The sequence below is a fragment of the Anneissia japonica genome, unplaced genomic scaffold (assembly GCF_011630105.1).
Source record: "Anneissia japonica isolate Jap-2015-1 unplaced genomic scaffold, ASM1163010v1 scaffold287731_len276475_cov178, whole genome shotgun sequence".
Classification (NCBI taxonomy): domain Eukaryota; kingdom Metazoa; phylum Echinodermata; class Crinoidea; order Comatulida; family Comatulidae; genus Anneissia; species Anneissia japonica.
Genome location: NW_022726568.1, coordinates 94,814 through 121,974, shown reverse-complemented (window position 1 = coordinate 121,974; position 27,161 = coordinate 94,814). Strand labels below are relative to the sequence as shown.

General features: G+C 31.6%; 1 protein-coding gene and 1 long non-coding RNA gene across 2 annotated transcripts; one reads left to right on the top strand and one right to left on the bottom strand.

Annotated features, from left to right (window-relative positions):
* Positions 1-1,165: 1,165 nt before the first annotated feature.
* Positions 1,166-16,896, bottom strand: LOC117113304 (structural maintenance of chromosomes protein 3 homolog). Its single transcript, XM_033256612.1, has 7 exons — positions 16,709-16,896; positions 14,170-14,522; positions 12,264-12,386; positions 6,228-6,386; positions 4,800-4,915; positions 3,402-3,639; positions 1,166-1,846 (listed from the first exon to the last, which is right to left on the bottom strand). Exons 2-7 carry the CDS (start codon positions 14,428-14,430, stop codon positions 1,784-1,786), a joined length of 960 nt encoding a protein of 319 aa, XP_033112503.1. The 5' UTR covers positions 14,431-14,522; positions 16,709-16,896; the 3' UTR covers positions 1,166-1,783.
* Positions 16,897-21,482: 4,586 nt separating this feature from the next.
* Positions 21,483-22,403, top strand: LOC117113297. Its single transcript, XR_004446177.1, has 2 exons — positions 21,483-21,681; positions 21,820-22,403. It is a non-coding gene; the product is annotated as an uncharacterized LOC117113297 (long non-coding RNA).
* Positions 22,404-27,161: the final 4,758 nt, after the last annotated feature.

Sequence of the window (27,161 nt, the reverse complement as noted above, 5' to 3'; positions counted from 1 at the left end):
TTCATTGTTTTATATAGGGCTCTGCAACTAAAAGCTTGCTTATTCGCAGAGTTCCCTTTTCACGAATTGATCATATCCTTGTACTTATTTTCCCTTTATTATTATGAATTATCATCACTTACTGTACAAATTGTTATAAAAGTGAAATAAATATTACTTGAATTGAATTGAATTGAATGATAAAAATTATTAAGGTTTTAATCAAAATTAAGTAAATAAAGAGAATTTACTGGTTAAAGTGATCCTTTCTCGAGTTCCAATCAAACTTTATTTAAAAATGAGTAATTAGAACAGGGCCAGGAACATACGCATGTCTAACGACCACATGTGTTGCCCCACAATCGCATGTGTTCGCGTACGTTATAACACTGTAATTTTGTGGGACCTTAGCAACAGTATCCAAGGGGCGGGGCTTAGTGGAAAGGTCCATTATTTAACTGTTTATTTTGCCAAATTGCATTTTTAATAGAACAATATGATAGGATTCAGTTACATATTACTTCAAATATTTGCATCTTTTTAATTAATCTGTAAAACGGTCTATGTATACTTTTGGTAGAACCATTTTGCTAAATTATAGGCAAATTGGTTGAACTGAATAACACGCATAATTAGGAATACTCCCCAGGTAGTGGGGGAAGTTGCATGTTGTTTATGGTCAATTCTGTATCCAACGACCAGGGAAAAAAGCACCTTCAACCAGGGGTAAGCATAAACATGTAAACTTTTAAACGCTCAGGTCCGCACCATTTCCCTAGAAACCTTCATGAACTGCTTTTAATCCAATTTATGCTTTAGTAGTAATTTTTACAGATCGGTGTCGAGCCGTAAAAAACAAGGGTTTTCTAGCCAAATACAGTAGGCAAGCCGCACTTGACGCCGGGCCGCACTTTGCCCACCTGCACCCTAAACAGTTCTTCTAAAGATCTTTTCAAATATGATTTGTTGAACAAGGCATAAAAGGTCTTGCCTAAAGAACAATTGAAGATGAAACAGGTAAATGCAGAATTACTTCTGTATCTTTGGAATATAAACATCCTAAGGTCACCTTCCTGTGGTCAAATATATTGTACAGTGGTAGCTTAATTTATGCAAATTTTATGCAAATAATAAATTTGCTTACAGTTGGTTGGTAATTCTGGTGGCTGTCATAAATGAAACACTGTCCATCTTCCCCTGTTCCTTTATTCATGTTCACTTCATGTTTAGTGCTTTCATTGGTCGAATATACTGTAAAATGGTAGCTTAATTGATATGCAAATTCCATGCAAATTATATAAAATTTGCTTATAGTTGGTTGAAAATTTAAGCATTTTGCTGGTGTCATAAATGAAACACTGTCCATCCTCCTGTGTTCCTTTATTTATGTTTACTTTTACGTTTAGTGCTTTCATTGGTCGAATACACTGTACATTGATTGGTAACTTAATTTATGCAAATTTCATGCAAATAATAAATTTGCTAGTAGGTGGTTGATAATTTAAGCATTTTGGTGGTGTCATAAACGAAATGCTGTCAATCCTCCTTTGTTCTTTTATTCAAGTTCACCTACTGTAATTAATGCTAATGCATGCTTTCCATCAAGATAACAACACTCCTGCAGGTTGGAACATAACTCTGCTGAGCTGGAACAGTTCACCAGTTTGAATTATCTTTAGCATGTGCACCAGATAAATCATCTTTCATGCATACAAAAACATTATTTTGACTGAAGACTGTCCAATGCTTCAGGTAAAATTAATATTTAACTGTCAAATCTGTAACAAACTTCCGATAAAAACAATCATTTAGGTTGGTAGTCTGTTTTAAATCCTTTCTTGATGGCAAACTGTTTTAATAAAACATCCTGTAAAACAAATAAAGGTGTCTCAACAAAACTCAATGAAAACAAAGAATAATGGTAAATACACTATAGGGAAGTTTTGGAAGAATTCTTATAATTAATAATATCATTCAAATATGTTTTTTGAGAATTCTTATAATTAATAATACCATTAAAATATTATATTTTTATGTTTATACAATTTAAATTTAAGTCCGTAAAATTAATACTGTGACTTCCCATTCTGTATCTAATTTAAATATTATATTCCTGTATAAACATTATCACTGTGCACTTCCATTCTGTTAAGTGGTAATATATTTACTGTTAGACTGGATTGAAAGAAAAAATATCTGATTAATTGAAGTGAATTTGACTTTCCTCCGTTTTCTTCACAAAATATATATGTTATTAATAAGAGACTCCAGTATCAGTGATAGTTTATCGGAAGTCTTGCTTACCATGTATTTCGCCTTCGAATAGGCGACCACCTTTGGCCCCTTAAAATTTGGAGTGGTTTTGAGGCCTTCGATCTCCAATTAGAAACCTCTAAATGGAGACAATGGCTATGACTACTCCCTAAACAGCATAATTAGAGGGAAATCAAAACCGAAATCATCTAAATGGAGACCACATCTGAACAGTCACCACCAAAATCAGCATAATTAGAGTGTAATCAAACCAAAAACCTTTAAAAACAATGACCAAAACTACAAGTGGTCTTCAAAGTTTGTTTTTTTTTTCATATCCACATTTTGTTCAAGCAATAATTCTCCTATTTTCCCTTTCACAATAAAAATTATTACCCTGAAGTATAATAAGAATAATAATGGTATGTGATAATAACGATAATAATAATAATAATACCATAGTGGAGTTCCAAAGTTATACATTTCTTTTATCTTAAAAGAACTGAATATTTTTTTCCTTTAAATTTATTTCTGTGTTCAGTTTTTAAATGAGTGAATCATTAATGCAGTAAAGTTTTTTAGTAACTAGCAGTGGGGTACCAAATTTAAACAATTGTTTTATTTTAAAAGAATTGAATATTTATTTCCCTTGAATCTGATTTTCTGTTCAGTTTCTAAATGAGTGAATCATTAATGTAGTTAAGTTTTTTAGAAATTGAAACCAAATGAATCATTAATGTATCATTAATCGTCAAAATATTAAATTAATTATTTTTCTTTTTTATTAATTGTTTTGCCCCGGACCAGCCAAATGCAGTGATGACCAGCAAGAATCTAGAATTAGGAATTCCCAGGCCTATAATAAAAGAAAAAAACTGATTGACCTTGATCTTCAAATATCACATGAATTAGAAATAAAATAAAATAAGGATTATTATTTTTTGCTAGTATAAAAATTAATTACTGTAAGAGGAAAAATACAAAACTGTAAATGTCATGAAGGAGTAAGAAAAATATGTATAATACAGGATTAAAGTGAAGGTAATAAAATGGCAACAACAATTATAAACAATACATAATGGCTATTGTGACATTCACATGTCACCTGCCACTTTCAACTAAAGACTCATTTCACAATTCAATCGCATAAGCAAATGAGTCACACTAACCTGTTGAACAAGCTGAGTTTCTAATTTTTTGCCTATTGTCATCATATGTGCGAGTGAGATTTCTTGTTCTTCGACCTTCTTCGTCTTTTGATCCAACAAACTTTTAAAAGTGGCACAGTTTTCACAGCCGGTCGTTTGTTTAGATGCATGTTTTTTTAATTTCGCTCGCAGCAAGTTTGCTTCCTCTGAAATCTTATTCAGTTCTTTACTGAGCTCTTCTAACTGCTGTTGCCTCTCCCTAAATTGGAATAATAATATTTGATTGGAAACATAAAAGTTTGTTATACAATTTTCATAAAATTGTTACATTCTTACTATCAATATTAACATTTGACAGGATGGGCATCATCATTTTTTGGCTTACTATTATTATTATGATTTTAGTATAATAATTTACACTTTTGAACTTGTTTATAAAAGAATTCAAGATTTTTAACGAGTCAAATTATCACGATAAGTATCTTTTTTAAACAGCATACAAGTATTTCGGGCCAATAAGAGAAAGTAAAAACTTTCTGACCCTAAATTCTCTGAGGTTAGCAGTTTTGGCAATTTTTTACTACCTAGGCCTATAGTATAAACTAAGATTTTTTTGAAGGCTTGACTTTACATTGTCATTTACAGATTGTGATTTTGTTAATTATCTCTATTAAATCAATATATTGTTAATGAGAGAATGGTTGTACATGTTGTATTTTAATAGTGTAGTATAATACCTATGTTTTATATAACAAAATCGCCAAAAATGTTGTTTTAGTGTTCATTTTAGCATTATTTTAAGCGTGAGAAATATCAATTTCATAAAAAAATACTGTACAATTGTTAGCAGGCAATCGTTAGAAGGCACTGATCATTGACTGCTTCAGAACTAGGCCTAAGCCAGTAAAAAAATTGCCGTCCTGTGCCAATTCTGGTTCGGCAATATGGTCAGCAATTGCCGAATGCTGACGTGAAATTAATGGGCTGCTTAAATTTTTTAGATTATGGGTCGGTCAGACTCTTTTATAAACTTATGCTCTTTTATAAACTTAACGTTGAAATCTATAGCCCCTCGTTGATTTGGAGATCGTAGCCTATAGGCTACGGTCTCCAACTCACCTCAGGGCAATAGATTTCACCATTCCCCTTATTAGTAGTCAATCACTGTTCCGTGGTCATACTATACTACTGTACACATCACCAAACTCTATTTGCATAACATTTATACTTAATATAAAGTCCATATTTACATAACTTTTATAACAAGATGTTTTTTTTTTTGCAATACACAAAGACATTTTCATGAATCTCTATGTCTCTATGTATAGAGTATAAATAAATAGTTAATTTGCAATAATTGATATGCACAAGGATAATGATACAGATACCAAAAACACCTGGCACACCATGCATACTCACCATGAATTGTCTTTTAAGATATTTGCCATTTGCATTTTAAGTTTTTTTATTTTCTCGTCTCTATCAGCTATTTCTTGACTTTTCCTTGCTTCTAAATTATTGAACTTTGTTTCATGCTGTAGAAGATAAAAACAAACGTAAAAGTTCGAACAAAAGTACATACTGTATATAATTTTTTTTTATTGGTTGTATATTTCTACATATTTGAATAATCTTTGTATTACAATGAAATTCAACAGGCTTGCTGCAATTTGGTATGTTTTGATAAATAAATAAATAAAAATTGAAAATAAATAAATAAATAAATAAATCAATCAATCAATCAATAAATAAATAAATAAATAAATAAATCAATAAATCAATCAATAAATAATTAATTCAGAACTTTGTTTCATTGTTCTCAAAGTCTGGTTAAAGCCAAGAGAAAAAAAAACTAAAAACTTAAATAAACTATCTAATAAAATACAGGATAAAGCAATTCAGTTCTTCCTGAATTTTATTGGACAGTATTAACATCTCTCAATTACAAACATACTCGATTTTACAAACTTGATTTGTGGCCACGATGTCTTTACGAACAATCTTTTATAACTACAAAAAACACTTAAAAATTGTATTAAAAAATCTTCAAAAATATTATAAAATGTTACATCCGCAGCCAAGCAAGAAATATCAATCGTTTTCAGCCAAGAAATCTTCCATTTAGAACTGTGCATGCTTGTTCAGGCAGCTAGTGTAACTGTTGGGAATAGAGAATCTCAGCACTGAATTGCTTAAATAACAAACAACTCAAATTTTGAAATACATTGTTTAAGTTGCTAAACAGAGATATTATATACATCTGTAATAACAATTAATCGTTAATTTTAATTATTTTAATAATCATAAAATAATATTTAATTATCAACATTTTATACATGTTTCTATAAAAAACAAAACCAAAAAAAAACATACATTTTGAAACAACAATTTTATGTTTTAAAAAAGGTTTAAAGAAATAAAATTCCAAAACACAATGATTTATTGACCACAGCACAGGGATGGAATGTGGCAATAATAAAATATTTCAATGTTATATTACTGAAGGAAGTAGAAATGATTGCAAAGACTGGAATAACACATTTTAACTTTTTGACCTCAACAACAGGCAGCCCTTTATACTTGATTACAGTAGTACTAGTAAAAGTGTTGTTGTTGAGTAGTGCAGGTGATTTGTACCCTGCATTTAGAAGGTCACCTTTTCAACCACGACAAAAACAAAAAAACCAGTGTGTTAGACTGAACATTTATTTCCTTCTCACAACAATAATTATGAATGTTTAAATGATTTTCATTTGAAATAATCTATTCAAGGAGGTAATCCCAACGAAAGTAGTAAACATGTTTATGCCTGACTTGGGGACACATTAACAATAAAGTGTTACATACCATTGTGTTGATTTCCAGTATCTTTAATTGATGACGTGATTTTAATTCTGAAATTAAATTAGTTTTTTCAGTCACCAACTGTCTAATATCTGCTACTTCGGTCTTTGTTGAATTGTGGGCTTGTTTTTCCTCATCATATAGATGTTTGTAGTGCTCTTCCTGTAATCAAAATAATCAAACACAACTATGTTGTAAGAGTGTAGACTTCTTCACTCACAATATTGTTGTTTTTTTTGTTTTGTTTTAAGAGAACAATGTTTAAAAATATTATTCAACGAATCAATCAAAAATATTTTGATTCCTTCTTAATTTTCACTCAACTGCATTTAAATTATTCAGGAGAATAGAAAAACATTTATTTGCCACTGATCTCATCATTACTATATTTCAGTACAATGAAAATGTACAGAAAACAAGTAATTTTAGAAATGACGAGTATTTAAGGGTTGTACAGTTACTACGGCCATCGATTTTGGTACATCATGTTGCCTTAATTATTTGCAAAAAGTTGGGGGTGGTGGTTAGGGAAAGTTTACATATAAAAATGGGTCGAAGGGCTAAAGTGAATTTTTGATTTAACACTGAGGGCCACACCCAAACTGATTTTCCAATGTGCTTCGAAAAAACCTTCTTAGCCTGCTTTTATACCACTTTATGCTCAGCTCTAACTATTTACTTTTACAGATCAGTATTGGGCTATAAAAAAAAAAACAAGGGGTTTTCAAGCTAAATTAATTGGAGGGCCGCACACATAGGGTTTTAATTTATTTTCGCAGGCTGCAACAAAATCACTGTCGGGCTGCATGTGGATAGTGGGCCTCACTTTGTCCATCTGTGGTTTACAGCACTTTATGAGTTTATTATGTGACTGAAGCCTTGTTTCCATACAATCGCTATCCAGTCACTACAGCGTTTGCACTGCAATCCTTGCACTGCGTAGCTGCCCCCGACGCAATCAGGAAAGCTCAATGATTCAACTGACCAATCAGCATTGCCAAAGGAGTCGGCGATAGCGTATAGCGATTTTTATGGATCAGGTTTACAGTCTCTTCAGATTAGTTTTTTGGTAGACTGTTGATATAACTATTCGTTAAAAAAAAATGATAATAACATTTCATGTGCAAAAAGCATGAATAGCACAGCATTCTCCTTGGTAAATTATTCAAGCCATGTCGTAAGTTTAACTGAGTGATTTATGCCTAGGATGACTGTTTCCTCTGAGTAGGATAATTGCAAATAAGAGATTTCATCACAATTGTACATCCAATATATCTTATTTTTGGCTCTCATCTACATTCAAATGAATATTGGCCATTATCACATGAAAGATAGTATCTATTAAAGGTAGTCTAAGTAAACCATGCTGCTGCATAATTAAATTTACATGCCGACAACGTTTGGATTTAGCCAAAGTATAGTTAACCCTTGTCTTGGTCACAAGTGGAGTGGTGTTGAATAGCTTAGTGGTAATAAAGATGCTTGCCTTCTAATCCCAGTGTCCTGGGTTCAATTCCTGTAAGAGCAGGATTTTTGTTCACGACTAAAAAAAACTCCACTCCCTAAGGCTCTTAAAGAGACTTCACTGATAAAAACATCACATTATTCTATTTTTCAAGAGGACCCTGAATATCAACGATCTTTAAGGATAAGCTGGAAAGGACGCCTTCTATAAATGGTAAAAAAAAAAAACCTAAGAACATTAATGAAAACATTGCTGCAGTAAGAAAGTTGTTCGCAATCATCAGAAAATTTATCACCATTTGTAATGAATGAACCTATGACTCTGGGGAAATGTAAGCTAGGCACTTTATTTCCAAGCAACAAATCTTTAACAATCAACTAAAAGATTGGCACGTGCCCTGTGTTCAATAATTGATCATTTCTTCTGCCCTGAAAATGCCCCACCTCCTTTGCAATTACATGTTCCTTTACTGGGTCATTCGGTACAACTCCACCTTCAATAATGAAGGTCTACTGTCATACCAAGTCTCATCTGTCAACATTCGAACTGACAGGTCTTTTGTTGAATATGTTTCATTGATGATAGTGTGCTATCGTCACTTGTAAATGCAATAAGAAATTGAATCCCAAAGACATGACATTTACAAAGCTTTAACAAACCACTCTAAAGAATGCAAACCCATGCACCCTGTGCTACTGCTAACGTTATGAGCTATAATTTTAATATTAAAAGCACGCAGCCCTGATCAATACTAATCTGCCAATACCTTTTACTGTACTAATCTGCTTTCAATTCTGCTGTAAATTTTCAGTTTCCAAAATGCATCAAAACAAATCTAATTAAGTTTATATTTCAACATTACTTGCGACGAAAGCAGGTGGGATTTTTTAATACAGGAAACTAAAGTCTAAAGACATTGATATTTCTTATTGCAAGTTTAAAATTTAATACAGTATTTTAACATCCTACATCTGACAACAGATACAAATAGAAATTAAATCTGAAATTAATGCCATTTTAAGAATAAAATGTGTGATTGAAATTAGGAACAAATTTTTCTACTGTTTACCAACACTAATTCTTTTGTATTTATAAAAATTATTATAATATCATCAATGTATCAACTATTCATCCCATATTAGGCAAATTACTATTAGTAATTGAAGGTACCATTTCAGATTTGGGAGTTGATCGACATCGACTCTCAATAAATTATAACAAATTTGATTTAACTGCTATTTGCTATCTCATAGTTTGATTTGCACATTAAAGTTCAAAGTTGAACGTATGGAATTCGCTAATTTCCACTTTGTCAAATATCAATTAAATACAGACTAAAAATACCTTACTGTACAAAAGAATACTGGCAGAAAAGAGATTAAAACTATGCACGAAAAACAGTAAATGATGAAAAAGATATTATAAACATTCATTCTATAGTCCACATGATTTTGGCTGTCAATAAATAAATAGTGAAGACATAAGAATAATTTTAAATTTTATAATTAAATCTGAAACAACTACCATATTGCATTCAATTTCATACAGCAAAGCTTACTTACTGTATAAGGCAGTTAAAAGAAATAATGGCTTTGTATCATGGATTAAAGTAAAACAATTACAAGTTTCAAAGAGTAACATAGATAATTCAGCCAAGTAAAACAACTAGACCGCTTACATAAATGCCCTAAATCTGTTGATTCTACCTTAAGGAACAATAATATGCAGTTACATTGTGATTTTTACATTTAAAAGAAACATACACTATGCTTACAATGTATGAAAAGATTATCTATCTTCCATAGAAAACAATTTACATGACCGCCCGAAGATCTATCTACAATAAAAGATTATACTGCACATCATACAGTAGCTGGCAGGAATTTGCTCTTCAAATGCCAAAAATCCTCTTTATAAATCTCCTCGGGACTTTTAAGAGATCATTAAACCAAAAGCAACATCTCTTATGGAATACATTTTTTTGAACCCTGCCAAACACACATAAAAAAACATGTCAATATTATTTACATCGTCAAATATTATTGATGTACATGGAGTGGGGGAGTTGTTAAGAAGTAGTATTATTACTCTTGGTTTGTAGAGTAGTAATGTAATCTGACCAGCTATGTAGCAAAGACATTAAAAAACAATATTAAGCACATCCAATTCTTAAGATTACTGTATATAATAACTTCTTATTTAAATAACTTCAAATGATGCAGAAATAAAAAAAAAAATTTGCACGTTTTAGTATTACAAAAAGCCTCAACATTTTTCCGATGGTTTAAAGGGCACATACACATTACACAGGGATGGTACAGTATGCATCGATTATTTGGTGAGAAAATCTTTTTTAACTTAAATCTTCATTTAAAAGCCTAAAAACTAAAATATAAATAATTTCATTTCATTTTCCAAGTTACAGTAAAACCACTATTAATAGGACACATTTAGGACCTAAAAATTGTCCCTTTAATAGGAGTTGGCATGACGTTAAAAGATACATTTCCTTTTGCTCTGCTGCCATAAAAGTGTCCTCCTTACATGGATGTCCAAAAAGGGGAGGGGGGTGGGAGAGGTTCTACCTACAATGGTAATTCTTTACACAGCTGTTTTAACTTGTATTGTACAGTGATGTCATATAAAAAAGAGGGCAGTACCATGAGTGAGATGTTATGATCATAATTTCACTCATTTATTTACATTACTGCATCATGGATATTATCACCTATGGTACTACAGTAAGAGGTTTTATGATTTTCAGGGAAAAGAGCATAGAGATTGATAGGCTAATGTACGGTACTATGTGATTTTGAGTATTTTAAAGAAAAGAGCGACTCATTTAATTCTTCCCCGGTAAAATCTATGTTCATAAATAAAACTCAGGGGTTACTCAAAATAAAAACCATTTTTATATTAAAAGCATTAAGTAATATGTCCCAAGTTGTGTTTAGAAAGCCTTCCATTTGAAGTAAACTTCCTACAGACATAGGATTTTACGCGCATGTTACATCCAACGAGTGTCCACAAATTGCTTACCCAGGGGAATGTTCTTTTTACTTCAAAGCTGGTTAAAAGCTTAGAAGTGACTATGCACATTTTCTGGAAGTGATAATCACCTCTTTTGTTGTTTCTCAACAGTTATTTTAGTAATTTATATGTATTTCATATATGATTTTGTAATTTTTTAAACATTAGAAAGACTAAGACTTTACATGGCATTACAGGTGTCATTCAACCAGGCATCTCTCATGGCACCATTTTTATGAAGAAATAACAAACAGGTTATGTTTGAGTGACCACTGGCTGACATCATGGCGTAGCACTACCGTATTTACATTAACTAGTAGCAGAAACACACTTTAACCATCCAAACGATAACATCACAAAATATCATATTTCATTTAAACAGCAATCAATTCAACTCAAGTACTACATCCTGTAAGATTATACCACTTGATAAATATTATAAGATGTTGAGCATTTACAAAATCAACAGATATTTCAATAATATGTACACAAAGGGATGAACACAAAGAGATGTCCCCAAGGTAAACCTTGACAAAGTCCTATCTTAAAAAAGGCAGAGCTGAGGTGAACATAGGCAATAACCCAGTAACCAGGTATCTAGTTGTTTAAAGAACTACCGCAGATATCATTGTCAATAAGACAACAATAACAGTGTTTTGAGAAACGTGTAAAGCCGTTTTTACCTAAAACAACAATTTCCTGGTTTTTGATTGATAGTTTATAAATAATAACTTGAGTAAAAACAATCACAATTTTGAAATATTTTTCAATAAAACTTCTAATAAATATAACAGCTAGATATATTCATATTTGGGATTAATACAATAATTTTAAATATTAAAATTAACTCTATTCAAAATTTTTGTTGGTAACTGTGTCATCTATATATTTATTTATTTCAACAATATTTTACGAGGGTGGTCCTTTACCAATTTTATAATTATTATAACAATTGAACTCTACAAAAAACATTGCTTTAAATATGCATCTTTTAACATTTTTAGATAACATTTTTTTATATTATCTTTAATATTAATTAATATTTTATGCATGTCGTACCTGTACGTGTATTATCAGGGAGCATATGTTTAATAGTATTTTACTTGAATTTGATATAAAATGAAAAATTAAATAAGTTTGTTTTAATAGGAAATTATACTTTATAGTAAGTATTACTTTACCAAAATAACTGATGATGGCGGCAGTGGTGGGAATGATAACTACGAAGGTGGCAATGATGATGATGATGTGATGAATATGATGATTATGTGGTGTGATCATGGTAATCTAGTAATGATGATAGTGGATGACTGAATAGTTGATAATAAACAGTGAAATTAACGACAATGAAATGACTGGCCTGCCTATTTGCCTATTAAACCAGCCACACGCTGGTACACGCGCGACACCAACTTTCGGTATTGTCCCAAAAGCCATCAGCCGACTCAACATGCACCTGGCTACATTCATAAACAACACATCTTTCTGATGATGACAAAAGTACTTATGATTCTATTAATGTTAAATTACAGTATAAAACTTACAGTTTTCTGAAACTTGATATATAAAGCATCAATTTCTTCTTGCTTTTGCGCAATTTCATTTTTAAACTGTTCATTAACCTTTTGCAGAGATTGGATTCGATTTTTATACTGTCTCTCACGATTCTGCAAAAAAAAAAAGAAATTGAAAATTCCAGCAGCAAGCAATAACTGTTTGGTCAATATCGTGATAGCAATGCTCAGTACTGCAGCATAGCACGCAAAATGAAGGTAAAATACACTGAAAGAAAAATGATTACACTGTGATTTTTTTTTGTGATTTGTGATTTGCAAGGGTCCCCAAGCCTCTAGGAAGCCATGGGAATCTCCCGGAAATTGAGACGTCCTCCCACACTCCTGCAAGCAAACAAGAATCTCCCAGAAAATAACCCATCTCCAGCAAATGTTAGGCCAAAAAAAAATTTTGGGAAAAATTGTGAAAATCCAAAAATGTGTAGGTTGGTAGGAAAAATTTTTTTTTTACCAAAAAATGTGTTTACACTTAAAAAGTAGAAAATACGCAGATAACACCCGTAGTTCCCTGGGTATAATTCCTGTGTGCATAAACAAAATGACAATCGTTTTGGGAGGTGGCAGAAGCATTAGAACAACTGATTTATGATTCAAAGGCCTATCCAAAACTATATTTTGGTGAAGAAATCAGAGTTTACTCGAACATCAAAGGGAAGGGAACACCCTAATTATCTCTGTGTGGAACATGCGAGTCTTCATGCTGTGAATTAACAATCCGATCAGCCCACTGGATGGGTCTCTTATAGGACAAGCCGCGGCGTTGTCTATTTTTAGCCGCAGCTGTAGAACACGAGTCTTCACGCTGTGAATTAACGATCCGATCAGCCTACTGTTTTTGTCTCTTTAGGGACGGACCGCGGTGTTACCTCTTTTTAGCCGCAGTTAGCGAGCTTGTTTATTTTAGCGACAGTAAACAACAAGAATTTACAAAATGGGCTTTGTATTCACCTTTACGGCGACCAATGTCAATTCAATTCAATTCAATATAAAGTTTATTTCCACATGTCTGGTCTAATCAATTGGAAGAGTTTCAGGTCTGCCGAATTCGGAGCCAAATCCTTTATATTTTGTGAGCATTTGTTAAATTTGCCAACCTAGACCTAGGCCTACTCACCTAAATTATACCCTGGGACTTTGCCCGGGGAAATGCCTGCCTTATTTGCTCATAAAAAAAATGTTGTTTGTTGCCAAAAAAAAAAAACTAAAATGCCGACCCTTAATTTCGTAAAATTTGAGTCGGTCGGGCGTGGCCAACACAATAATTTTTATTTTTGCCTTGCCAAATTGGGACCCCGGATTTATAAATAATACAAATTATATTTTGGCTGAGCACTTAAGGCAGGAGCACCCGCAACCTATAGCCAGAGTGAGTTTCACGCTCACCTATGGTTCTGGTGGTGGGACAACTCTTTTTGGATAATGAATACTTTATAACCCTTGAACCCAGTGCACACAAATGTAGAGGGTTACGCCAATGTACTGGTGCGAACAGGCCCTATTGTGGACAGACAGTGGTGTATCTAGAAAATGGGGGTGGGCTGATGGTGAGCACGAAGGTCTCATGGGGGGACTCGATGATTAGATGAGGGGTGCTAGCTCACAAAATAAGGTAATTTTAGGTGATTTTTAACTACCTTAGCGTGATTTTGTTGGAGGCCGACTGGGGAAGGCACATCCCGCTAGATACGCCACTGTGGACAGATGAGAGTAGTTGGCACCGATTTACTGCGTAGCTCAAAAAGGAAGTCCATGCATCAAGGATGTTGAGACTTCTGTATATAAAGTGCTATATAAATCTCACTGCTTTACATAAACATTAGTTTATCTTACGTTGTTACCATACAAAAAATATGTTTGCATAATTCAGATTAATTACCTGATATTCTTTTAATTCTTCTGATTTGTGGTTTGGGTCTGACCTGGAGGTGTGTGGCCTACTACTTGGTGTCCGTGGAGTCTCCTCTTTTTCAGCAATTCGTTTATGAGTAACCATTCCATCACCTTGCACAGAAAGTCCATGAGCTTTGAAGTATTTTTTTCCAGATTCATTCCAGGAACGTGTCAAAGGTGGAAAGACAACGCCACGGTTAACTTTCACTGAACCAAGAAGTCGAGCGTTTGACTTTGGTGTCGTCATTTTTTCCTTTACATAATTGTTACTTAAATTTGTCAAAACCAGGAAAGAATTTCAACATGCTGGTATTTATCCTAATTTAATGCAGACAGAGTCTGTGAAAGAGAAACATTAATATGAAAACACTAAAAGCGCATACTGAGGAGATGAGGAAAGTATAATACATACTCCAAGTATTGAAATGCACACCATCATGTTGGGATTCAATATTTCAACACTAATTATCAATCATCATCAGGAATGAAAAAAATGCCCATATTGAGAATCTTAGCGTCTAACCAATCAAAACATTACCTCTAGTAGCAATTTATACATATCTTTGCAAACCGACACAAGTCACTGGCATTTTTACCGCTGGTCATTGGATTCACATATATTTATTGGCAAACCTGCACAAAAGAGCAACCTTTTCCAACTGGAAAGTATTTCTAGTCATACTTTATTGATTTAAAGTACACTGAATCCACAACATCCTACATAGGTAGGACTACCCACTCTTGGGTGGAGACTGAGACAAACGTAGGTAAAGTGCTTTGCCAAGCACACAAGCAAGCAGTTTTAATCCACTGACCTGTAGTATTAGACTAGAGCCATTGCAAATGCTGTGCCAACTGCAGACGTTCTAATCCCTAGAACCCAACATTTTGGTACTTTGGTGGTATTTTTTCCGGAAGAATTTGACAAAATTTAGGAGACCGGGAGATTGCATATAAATTTGTGAGACTGCTGATCAAATCGGGAGGGTTGCAACTAATCCCAGGGAGTGTAGGATGTTATTGCTGCACTTTGTACATGTTTGTTGAAATGGATGGTGGTGTCATTTAATTTAAATTTCAGTCTTACTACGCGAGTTATTCTAAAAACATAGGCCTATTCAAAATAAAATACTAGGCCTAGACTCTATCTCCATTTAGCATGCTGAATTACGGTTTTCAACCTATAATCAATAGGATTAGGGTCGTAGCGACTGCGAGGGAAAGCGGCCGCGCTGAAAATGTATGGAACGCCAGTAGCGCTATACCGATTGATTGGGATACGGTACGGTATAGCGTTGGTCAATAGCGTTCATATCGTACTCGTCAATTCTAGTATTCACTCAGTTTTATTTGATCAGGCATGTGTTTCGAAATGAAGAGAAATCAATGTATAATTTTCATAATTTAATATTTTTTTTATTTCTCGTAGTCTTCTTGGCCCTGATTAATTAAAGATCGATTTGTTTACAGATCAAAATATTTTTGTACGTACATGACATAACTGAATTATGATATGATTAAATTGATATTTATTGTTATCAGTTCGGATGTTTATGTATAATGAACTTTTATTTTATATTTCTTTCAGGACACAAACGGATTTAAACATAGGATCTGTATATTGATATTTATTATATGTTATCAGTTCGGATTTTTATGTATATAATGAACTTTTATTTTATATTTCTTTCATGACACCAACGGATTCAAAAATGGGATGTGTCAATACTAAATTTACAATTGTAATAAAATGTGAAGAACCTGAAAAACATAGGTCTAAACTTAGTGAAACTGTACATTGTCATTATTATTATTAATTTATTATTATTATTATTACTATTATTATTATTATTAATTATCAATCATCTTCAAATGCAATGACAAACAGATGTTCATTCACTAAGAACAAACTGAATACTTGGTTAGTAAAATTCAAATAAACTAACTAAAGAAGCAACTTAAAAAGTACCATCCATTTCTGTAAGAAAATAGGCATACTATAAATCATAATATTTGATATAATAAATATACAAACTAAATATTAAGTCTCGATTTATATAGGCTATATATAAATTATGAAAGGAAATATACATTAATTTGATAATTGATTCAAATGGTATTAATATCGAACTCTGATGCCCATTGTCCAACATACATTTTGCATACTGCACGCTTGGCGCTCCATAAAATTGCTGCGTATCGACTTGTGGCCGCTTTCCCTCGCGGCCACTCCGACCATACTCCAATCAATCAGACAAGGGGGCCTATACTAGGCTTTATTTATTAGTACTAGCTAGGCCTATTAACTAGGCCTACTTATACTGTATTTAATATTACATGTTGGATGGGATAGTGCATTTGGCATGTAGACTCCTCTGGCTAGCGTACACCATGGGCCTACCCTGCCCTAGGCCTACCTGGTCAGTCACATCCAAAGGCTTGCAAGCCTCTCGTTCGCTAGCTAACTAATAACTATGGTGCATTAGCCTAGGGCCTACCAAAACACTAAAGGTAGATACTTACAAAAAAAAGTAAACATTACGGAAGCACCATTTATCAGATCCCCATTATTTTGATTGCTTATTTCATTCCCTATTACTAGGCCTATCTAGGCCTCCTGTATTTCTTTGGCGATCAGGAACACCTGCCTGATATGCCTCTCTCTAGGCTCCTCTCCTGGGAGGAGGCAACCGTATTTTGCGTCCGTGGTTACAAGTAAGAGGGCGCTGTACAGAAATAAAGGAAGCAACATGTTCGCTGAGAGATTAGATCACCTCGAATAGAAGCCGAATGGGCTTTTGCAATTCAATTTCAATTTAATGGACTTCACTTTTACAACAGTGGCACACATAAAACAAGTTTTATGGTGCATCCAAAATACCTTAATACAATACAAAATTTAAAAAATAAAACTTAATTGTAAAACCAAAAGTATGTTAATCTACAGTCTGAGTAAAACAAATATTTAAACCATTAAACAATTACAGTAAAGAAAGAAGAGTTGATATCAATAGGATCGCAATGGATGTTCAAATGCATACGAACCTGTCTCAAAGAACAGAGATGGTACCAAAAAAAATACAGATTTAAGACACAATATAACACAAAACAAGTTTTATGGTGCATCCAAAATACCTTAATACAATACAAAATTTAAAAAATAAAACTTAATTGTAAAACCAAAAGTATGTTAATCTACAGTAAAACAAATATTTAAACCATTAAACAATTACAGTAAAGAAAGAAGAGTTGATATCAATAGGATCGCAATGGATGTTCAAATGCATACGAACCTGTCTCAAAGAACAGAGATGGTACCAAAAAAAAATACAGATTTAAGACACAATATAACACTTAAAAAGGTCTAGAAATATTTCCTAGACTTGTTGAGGTGGTAATTCAGGTAACAAAATATTTCTTTCTTTTATACACCTTACAATTAACTGTTTACAATGTAAATCAAAAAGGTCATTAACAATATTGTAAGGAAAAACATTGGAGAAATTATCAAGTAGTAAGTGGCGTTTACACTCATTAAACCTATCATAAAATACATCCCAATAGGATGATAATCCCCATGTTTCAAGATCATTCTGCAGATAAGACAATTAGAGTCTCCTATGTTTTAAAGATGGACAGTCAAAAGGAAATGATTGAAGTCTTCAATTGACATAGGCCTATACATTCACACATTTTGCACAAACCGGTGTGTTTATCAGACCAGGATCTTTTCCTTCTTTCAAAATCCAATGTATTGTTTCTGGCCTTAAACTTTCTGAAGCAGATAATTTTCTAAACCTGGTTGTATTTTATATTTAATTTAATCACTTGATGATAGTACCTCTTGCTTTTTCAAACCATTCTTTATTACTATTATTATTTCAAGCATTTTGATAAACAAAATTCCTTAACCAAAGCTGCCAATAGTTATTAAAATCCACATTGAAGTGTTCATCTAAACTACACTTATTTAGCAAAACTTTAATATTATCAGCTTCCATTTTGCATTTGGTCCAACTTCCAACAAAGCTACACGAGAAGAAGCCAATCTCATATTGAAGATTTCCTATAGTTTGCAAAAGTAGTTTCGAAAAGAAAAAGAATCTCGATAGCATGGGCTTATTTTCGAGATTGTACAATACATACACTGTACATGAATTTCAAAATAAATTAAAACACGTTTGGCTTATAGGCCTATGGTTAGGTGATCCCACTTTGGCCTTTTGATTGTTATAATCAAAAAACAAATTATAATAATTGAAATTGTACCGTAAATTATTAAGTCAACCAAAAAAAAAAAAAAAAAAAAAAGATGACATGATAAAGACACTTCATTGTCTTCTTTGTTCGCCGCTTACTTTGAATGGAGTATAGTTTTCTTTATTATTGCAAAGCAAGTGAATCCTTTTCTGTACGGTGCGGCCTATATCATATATTTAATTATGTCACAATTTACAATATTCACAGGTTTTCATATTGGCCGTAATTGGTGAAATAGATCATTGCTGAAATCGAAATACTGTTGGACATCCAGTGTAGTGAATATGAAAAACCATAGGCGTAGATCCCGGGGGATGGGGGATATACCCCCCCAATATTTGACAAGCGGGGGGGGGGTGGTCCATTGTATCATCCCCCCCCCCAATATTTTGACTATGTATGGGATAAAATGGAGCTTTACACACAAAAGACTGTCACAGAAATAATTTGCACTGTCTTATGCGCTTACAAAGATGAAAATTAGCATAATGTATTAATGTTGATAACAAAATTTTATCTAGGAAGTATAATACATACTCCAAGTATGTATTTCAATACTTGGAGTATGTATTATACTTTCTTATCTGAGATTAATCAGTGGACCTTTCGGTTTTTTCAAAATTTTATCTGGTACCAATCTAAGCTCTTCTTTTCTTAGATGTTAGATGTGCTTGCAAAGAGAGCCACATTTCACACTGAAGGGTGTGTACGACATCAGTAATGTTATGTCAATTCCAAGAATGTTTAAGGTTATATCAGTTGATGAGGAATTTATTGATTAAGCCTATAATAGCAAATTGCATCAATTTATTTTGAAGTTTCCAGCTTCATTTTTTATTTCAACCATCTTTAAAGATGGTACCGTAACCCTTGTAGTTTAGCCCAGTAAGTTAACTGATATTCAGGGGCCCTCTTTAATAAAATTAAAGAACAGTACAAACAACATCATTGCAACATAATAATAATAATAATAATAATAATAATAATAATAATAATAATAATAATAATAATAATAATCGTTCCACGCGCCTCAGGATATTGGTTAAGTAACAATTATTGTTGTGTCTTCTTAATAATGTGACCATTATAAGTATTTTTTTTATAATAATAATAATAATAATAATAATAATAATAATAATAATAATAATAATTATAACATACAATCCTCATTTCCCGGTTAGTAATTTACCATACCCACCCCACCCCCCATATAGAAAAAAATACGACATAGGGCTTATCTTATTGATAATATAGGCCACACACGTGTGTTTGAAACTAAATATAAGCATTTTCATCATGGTTTTATTTATTACAAACATATTCTTTCACCATCTATACACATTGAGGCCCTTCTTTTAGGTTAAAATTATCTTAAATTTGTCTTTCTTGAGTTTGGGACTATTATGTGTTTAAATAACTTAAAAGGATAAAACTAAAAAACCCTTGAAAATGCGCGCCAAGCGCGCAAAATATTTTTGTGTTTTTAATTCTGATTTCGCGTCGGAATTGATGAAAACTCCCTAAAATGTGCAATTATTTATAAAGGAAATTGGCCTACCGTAACAAGAAATGCGCGCAAAGAATTTGAGAATTTTAGGCACTTTCAGGGGATGCATTTGTCAAGGGGTGGGGAAAAATTTTCCAAAGATGGATATTTTCACCTTGTCCCCGGTGTTTTTAATTCTAATTTCGTTGGAATTGATCAAAACTCCCTAAAATGTTCAATTTTAAGAGGAAATTGGGCCATTTTAACAAGAAATGCGCGCGAAATTTGAGGTTTTTAGGCACTTTAAGGGGATGAAAGGGCATTTATAAAGGGGTGGGGAAGATTTTTCAAAGATAGATATTTTCCCCTTGTCCCCCAGTGGTTACGCCATCGGGCAGCATAGAAAGGAGTTATGACAGTTTTTGAAGTGGAGAAGGGGTTGCAGGGTGTTGTGAGTCTGGTCATTATGATATCTTTTCTTGTCTTTCTTTTTCTCTTCTCTTTTTCTTTCCTTTTCTTTTCCTCATCTTTCTCTTTCTTTCCCTCTCTCTCCCTCTTTCTTTTCTCTTATTACCCAGCCCGGTACGACGGCTTGGTCAGTCTGGTAAAAACCGTCAGGGGAGGGAGTAGATAGTATGCAGGTTAGGTCACAATAGAATATTACGTCATCATAATTCTTAATTATTTATTCATAATTTTATTAATTTTAATTTTCCTCATAATGGGTTGAAGCATATGAAGGGAGGTATATGAGGGTTTATTGAAATATTAAAAACAAAAGGTGGTATTAATTAAGTGGGTTGTGTAGCGTGACGTGTTAGGTTTGTCATGTTTCCTTAAAATTTATAGTCCACTATTGTGTGCTCTTTAGAAATTGGTAACAATGAGAGTGAAAATTGAGACAAAAGGGAGATAAGTCCGACAGTGCTGGATTTACAGTCACAAAAGAATCTTCTTGACCATTTAAATAATGAGGGTATTGAATTTGAAAACAAAAGGGTTAGGTTAGGGGGATATCGGTGACAGTTTGGTGACTGAAAATTTGGTGACTTGAATTGCCCGGGTGAATGTAATTTTGTGACGTGGTATGGAATGGACGATTTCTATTGGCTCATGTAAATAGCTATTTCTAATTGTTTAGATGTATCAGTGACCGCTGATGACTCTATGGTTTGAATTACCCGCTTCTAACGTCATGTAATACCTTTATTCCCGTAGTGTATAAATTTAGGCTAAAAACATAAAATTAGTTTCAACTACATTCAATTTAGTCTTTACTTTAGGAATACCTATCCACGAAGATCGTGTTCAAAGTTGAAACATAATTTGGTTTTTAGAGGGAAAAACATGAAGATGGAAACTGAACGAATTGCACGAGAAATAAATTCAGCGTTGGTGGCACATAAACTAGGCAATGGCATGGAATATATAGAGGATATGAACAGTAATTTTTTAAAATATTGCGAAAAGGTGTATGAAATGCATAATGAGCATCTTTATAATTTAACTAAAGAAGTTGTTCTTGATTCAAAGAATTCAAATTCAAAGTTTTTCAAAGACATTTTAACAGAAATGTTTAGCGATAATGTCATAAACTGGGGCCGTATAATTATGGTTTTTGTGTTTGGAGCGAGGTTAGCTGTTTTATGTAAAGATAGAAATAGAACTGATTTGATTGATCAAGTAATACAGAATGTAGACAAATACTTGAAGACGGAATTTTTGGAATGGATTAATATCCAAGGAGGTTGGGTAAGTCACTTTTTTGTATTTACATTCATTGATAAAACATTTAATTCGTGTCTATATACAGTTTTATCATTAATCATTATTTTAAAAAATGAATATATTTCCAACTGTATAGGCTTATAGGTACATATTTTTTTTCAGAACAATTTCGATCAATCGTATACTCAACACAAAACGACAGCAGAAATTCCTCTAATGAACGTTTCGTTAGGGATAGCGTTAAGCCTAATAGCAACCTTGTATCTATACAACACATTCTGTTAGGATGATATGTGTGAATTATGTGTATATCGACATACACTTGTCCAGGATGTTTCTTTTGCCAGCCGTCAATTGGTGTATAAAATACCTACAGGAACTTTGCTGGTGAATTTTACAATAAAGGTGAATCTGGTCCAGAGTCAGAAGAAAATGGCAATGGGAAAACTACACAGAAATATATTTCGATGTTCTTGTAGGACTAGAGCGAACCAGGTAATCTGGAATACTGGTATTTGTTTTCATGCAAAATTTGATCAAATCAAATAACGTTAACTTTTATTCTACAGTGGGAAACGTTATGCCAGTAATCGAGCATCACAACGCGAGATATTGAAGGAATTCCCGGAAGAGCGTTTGATAAATGAACACTTAATACATGAATTTTTAAATTATATGATGATCTGTATAATTATTAGTTTGAAACAAAATAAATGAAAAGCACTCTTGCTTATTGTTGAAACATATGACTCTTTCTTTTTGAATTTAAATCGTGTACCTTTAGTGGAGCAATAAATTAAAGGTAGGCTAGGCCTATACTACGACCCTAAAATCCTGGTAGTTTCAGAGAGGGTAGAATCAGAACTTAAAATGGTTACAATAGTGATGGCGAAGATGATGGTGTTGATGATGAGGATGATGATGATGATGATGGTGATGATGATGTTCAGAAAGACGATATACAATACTATTTGATTGTTTGATATTATTGCTCTCATAATAAAACGTCTATACGAAATACAAATTCAAATGTATACAAAAGAAAAATAAACACGAGAACACACATGATAACCCTATAAGATCGGAATATAGGGACCCTAAATATTTGAAACAAACTTAATTTTAATTTAAACTGCTATCACAATATAATATAATCGATGAACTAGAAATGTTAAAATAATAACCTAGTAAAATCCAAATTTACCTAGAGAAAATAATAAATATTTATTAACCGTACGAAATACATAAAAGAGTTGAAAATACTCAAACCGCGTAATATTATTAACAATTAATTAGAAAATTCCCGGAAGAGGGTTTGATAAACGTACACCTAATACATGAATTTATAAATTATATGATGATCTGAATAAATTATTAGTTTAAATAAAAATAAATAAAAAGCATTCTTGCTTATTGTTGAAACATATATATGACTCTTTCTTTTTGAATTTACATCGTGTACCTTTAGTGGAGCAATAAATTATAGGTAGGCTAGGCCTATACTACGACCCTAAAATCCTGGTAGTTTCAGAGGGGGTAGAATCAGAACTTAAAATGGTTACAATAGTGATGGCGAAGATGATGGTGTTGATGATGAGGATGATGATGATGATGGTGATGATGATGTTCAAAAAGACGATATACAAAATATATGCCTAATATGTTACATAAAAAAGTTACAATTATGAAGCGAAAATTTAGGTATATTGAAAACATGTAAATAAATTCAAATATGAATTTCTAATTCATGATAAAACGGTCGAAACTAATAAAAATCTATCGAGTAAACTGTAATCAAAATATAAGATAGTTTAAAACTAAACTACATAAATCAGTCAAATATAAATGAAATATACTTTAACAGATTACAAATCAAATAAAATACATTAAGAAAGTACATAAAATAAATAACATTGTCAATTAGAAAGTAATAACCTATTTAAAACAACAATTAATTATCAAACATGTGCACAAATTTAATCTACAAATAAAAACTTGAATGAAATATTTAACCTAAAGTAAAATAGGTTAAAAACACAAGTTTATGTAAAATAAAATGTTAGAATTTAATTGAAATTACTTAAACAGATGAAGATCGTAAAATTTTTGGTAACTACTTAAAGAACGTTACCATGTAAAACTATTTGATTGTTTGATATTATTGCTCTCATAATAAAACGTCTATACAAAATACAAATTCAAATGTATTCAAAAGAAAAATAAACACGAGAACAAGATGAAAACCCTATAAGATCGGAATATAGGGACCCTAAATAACAAAACAAACTTAATTTTAATTTAAACTGCTATCACAATAATATAATCGATGAACTAGAAATTTTAAAATAATAACCTAGTAAAATCCAAATTTACCTAGAGAAAATAATAAATATGTATTAACCGTACGAAATACATAAAAGAGTTGAAAATACTCAAACCACGTAATATTATTAACAATTAATTAGAAAACAGAATGTATTATACAAATGTAAAAATGTATAAGCTTAGGAAAAGCAAAATTTGTAAGCAATCATCAGTTCAAAAATACCTTAAAATGTACAAAATAAAATAAGGATAAAAAAAATTTCAATTGAATCCAAAATACCGTATTATAACTAAATTAAAAACGACTTATGGAAAAAACACATTTGTATAGACGTGAAAGTGTAAAAAACGTAAAATAATTATATTAGAAAATCATAAATTCATACACAAGTATAAAAATTACATAAACATAAATAGGAACGAAATATTTTAACCAACACTTCCACGTAAAACCCATTTGAAAGGAAAATTACGTACAATACTTCAACAGAAAAAAAAAATAAACACTTACAAGTAAAATGCTTTATAAGCGACAGCCATGTAAAAGTTAAATCCATAGATCAAAACCTAGTCAAATTTAAAAACATGTAAAACATGAATTCAAAATCATATTAAGAATAATTAAAGAAAAAATTAAGATTTATGTTAAGCAAGCACATTTTTAATTAGATAAACTGTTAAAATTCAGAGACGAAAAAAGATAAAGTCAGAAGAAAAATCACTGTAAGTTAAAAGTAAAAGAAATTAGAATTATAAAAAAATAATAAAATGAACGAAACGTAAAAAAAATGTACGAAGCAGTTACTCCCAAAATACTTAAAACAAGTTAAAATTGGAAAATTTCGAAAGTTCAAAACCACAATGTTATGATATAATTATATTAAAAATTAAAATAGAACAAATAATGCAAAATAATTTAGAGAAGGTATAAATATACGATTACAAAAATCCCAGGGTATAAGAGACAGCCATACTTCGGTTTGGGTGCTGGCATGGTATTCAAATTTCACTTCTTTTTATTTTGTGGTTTTGGTTTCCGTTCCATCTTTACACTTGCCTGATAGCGCTTAGAGACTTTTTGTATTTTGCGCTCTATAAATTAATAACCATTAACCATTATATATACAGCCGTAAAAAATTAGAAGACTTTAAAGAAAGGATATATTCAAGTTGATATATGTAGAATATTGCAATAAGAGAATAATAGAAAACACATGTAAGCACTTTTGAAGAACGTATTCCGATTGAAGTGCGAAAATAGGGAATTTTAAAAACTGTAAAATATAAACTTTAGTTAATTTCTAATCAGTGAATTAATAAATATCACATTGATTCCTCCGAAAATATGAAATATATGGTTTACGCAATTGTCAAACGCATGAAAGTAAGACACATTGGAACTAAACATAAACTATAATATAAAACAAACCCTTGAAAAGATAAAGATAAACTTTTTCTCTAATATTTAGATATTGCATATTAATACAGTTTTAAAGCGACTTATTCACAGATGTAATGATTATTCTATTAAATTGTAGAACACATTGAAGTTTGTCAAAATGCATCGAAAATGTTAAAATCACAAAAATTAAATTGAAATAAAACATATAACACTTATAAGCAATTGGTCTTAAAAAAAATATGATTTTAAACTTCTAAATGTTAACACTAATAAAATTGAAAAAGCTGAAGTTTATGTAAAGTAAATTAATTTTATGTAAGGATAAAAACGGTATATAATTGTAAATTAGGGTAATTACTTGTGTAAATTCTACGATGATTTGTATTTTAAGTACGACATAAAAGTTATTTCAATTACATAAAATTTATATTCTTTACATAATATTTATTTTTGTTACATAAAATTTATTTATTTTACATGTTTTTTGTAAATTTTTTTGTTGGTAATTTTTTTTAGCAGGTTTTATTTGTGTGTGTGTGTTGGTTTTGTGTATGTGTGTGTGTGTGTGTTTACATATTTTTTCTTTCATACATATTTTAAATTTTTTTTGTATATGACTTACAATGTTTTCAGGATTTGTATTTTTGACTAAAAGTAATGACACATTAAAAGTACATTTTGATAAAATTTGTTGTGGTCCAATAAAAGTGCATATTCATAACATTTTTTTGCGGTGTACAAACTATTGTTATATACATCAATCACATGAGTCATGAGTAACAATAAATTAACAGATCACTGCGGTGGGCTTGGCTAATTAAATAGAAACAGGTAAAAATAGTATACGTTTAATAAATTCTATATCTGTCGCGACTAAAATCTCTGAAATCTTACAAAAAAAAAGCGCTATGGTTATAATATAATTACACAATATTTCCTTATAACAAACACGTTTAATCAACAAATAGACGCGTTTCAAATGTCATATTGTGTTAGCCATACCATCGTAATAAGTATTGGTACTTCTCGTAAAGTGCAATACAAGCAAAAATAACACGTTCTGATTGATCGTTTAATTTAAGGCATAGGCCCAATTTGATAGGCGCTACTAACAGATTCATACATTTTACAACTACAGTATATACTTTCTCTCTTTTCATTTACAAGCTTATTATTAATAACGAATTAAATAGAAGCAGATAATAATTTTTTTTACTATCTCAACTTTCTGTGGTGAATTTATTGTTGATTTTAGTTGTAGTGATGAATGGCAAACATAGTAATGTTCATCATCATCATCTTCCGTTAATGTGAATAACCTCAGTTGAGTATAGTCGTACAATGTGTTGTACAGCACTCATATGTCGCCGTCAAAAGTGAAAGAAAGGGATATAAATAAATATAAATAAAATTAAATAAGTAAATAAATAAATATATAAGTAAATAAATATACAATGGTGAATCTTGCGAACAGGACCGCAGAGTTGATGATGGCAAACGTGGGAATTAAGCCCTCTTTATTACCATATTATTTAGAGTTCGAGAATTAATTTATTTGAATGGTGTCAGTTTGAGTATATTTACTCAACTAGTTGAGGCTTAGGAGCCTAGTATACAAAGTACAATAATAACACTAAATGTAAAACTTCAACCCTGTGTTGTCTAAATTTGCCCGTAAACATGTTAGTAAAACCAACGACAGTAATTCTAGTCCACTGTAAATATGATAGAAATGGAGAAAATTTGATTATTTCTATCGTAGTGATATTATAACAAA

Excerpts from the sequence above, each read along its gene's own strand:
- LOC117113304 (XM_033256612.1), bottom strand. The coding sequence starts at position 14,430 with ATGACGACACCAAAGTCAAACGCTCGACTTCTTGGTTCAGTGAAAGTT. Across the intron at positions 12,387-14,169 it reads AAGAATTAAAAGAATATCAG|AATCGTGAGAGACAGTATAA; the intron begins GTAATTAATCTG and ends TTTTTTTTGCAG. Across the intron at positions 6,387-12,263 it reads ATATCAAGTTTCAGAAAACT|GAAGAGCACTACAAACATCT; the intron begins GTAAGTTTTATA and ends TTTTGATTACAG.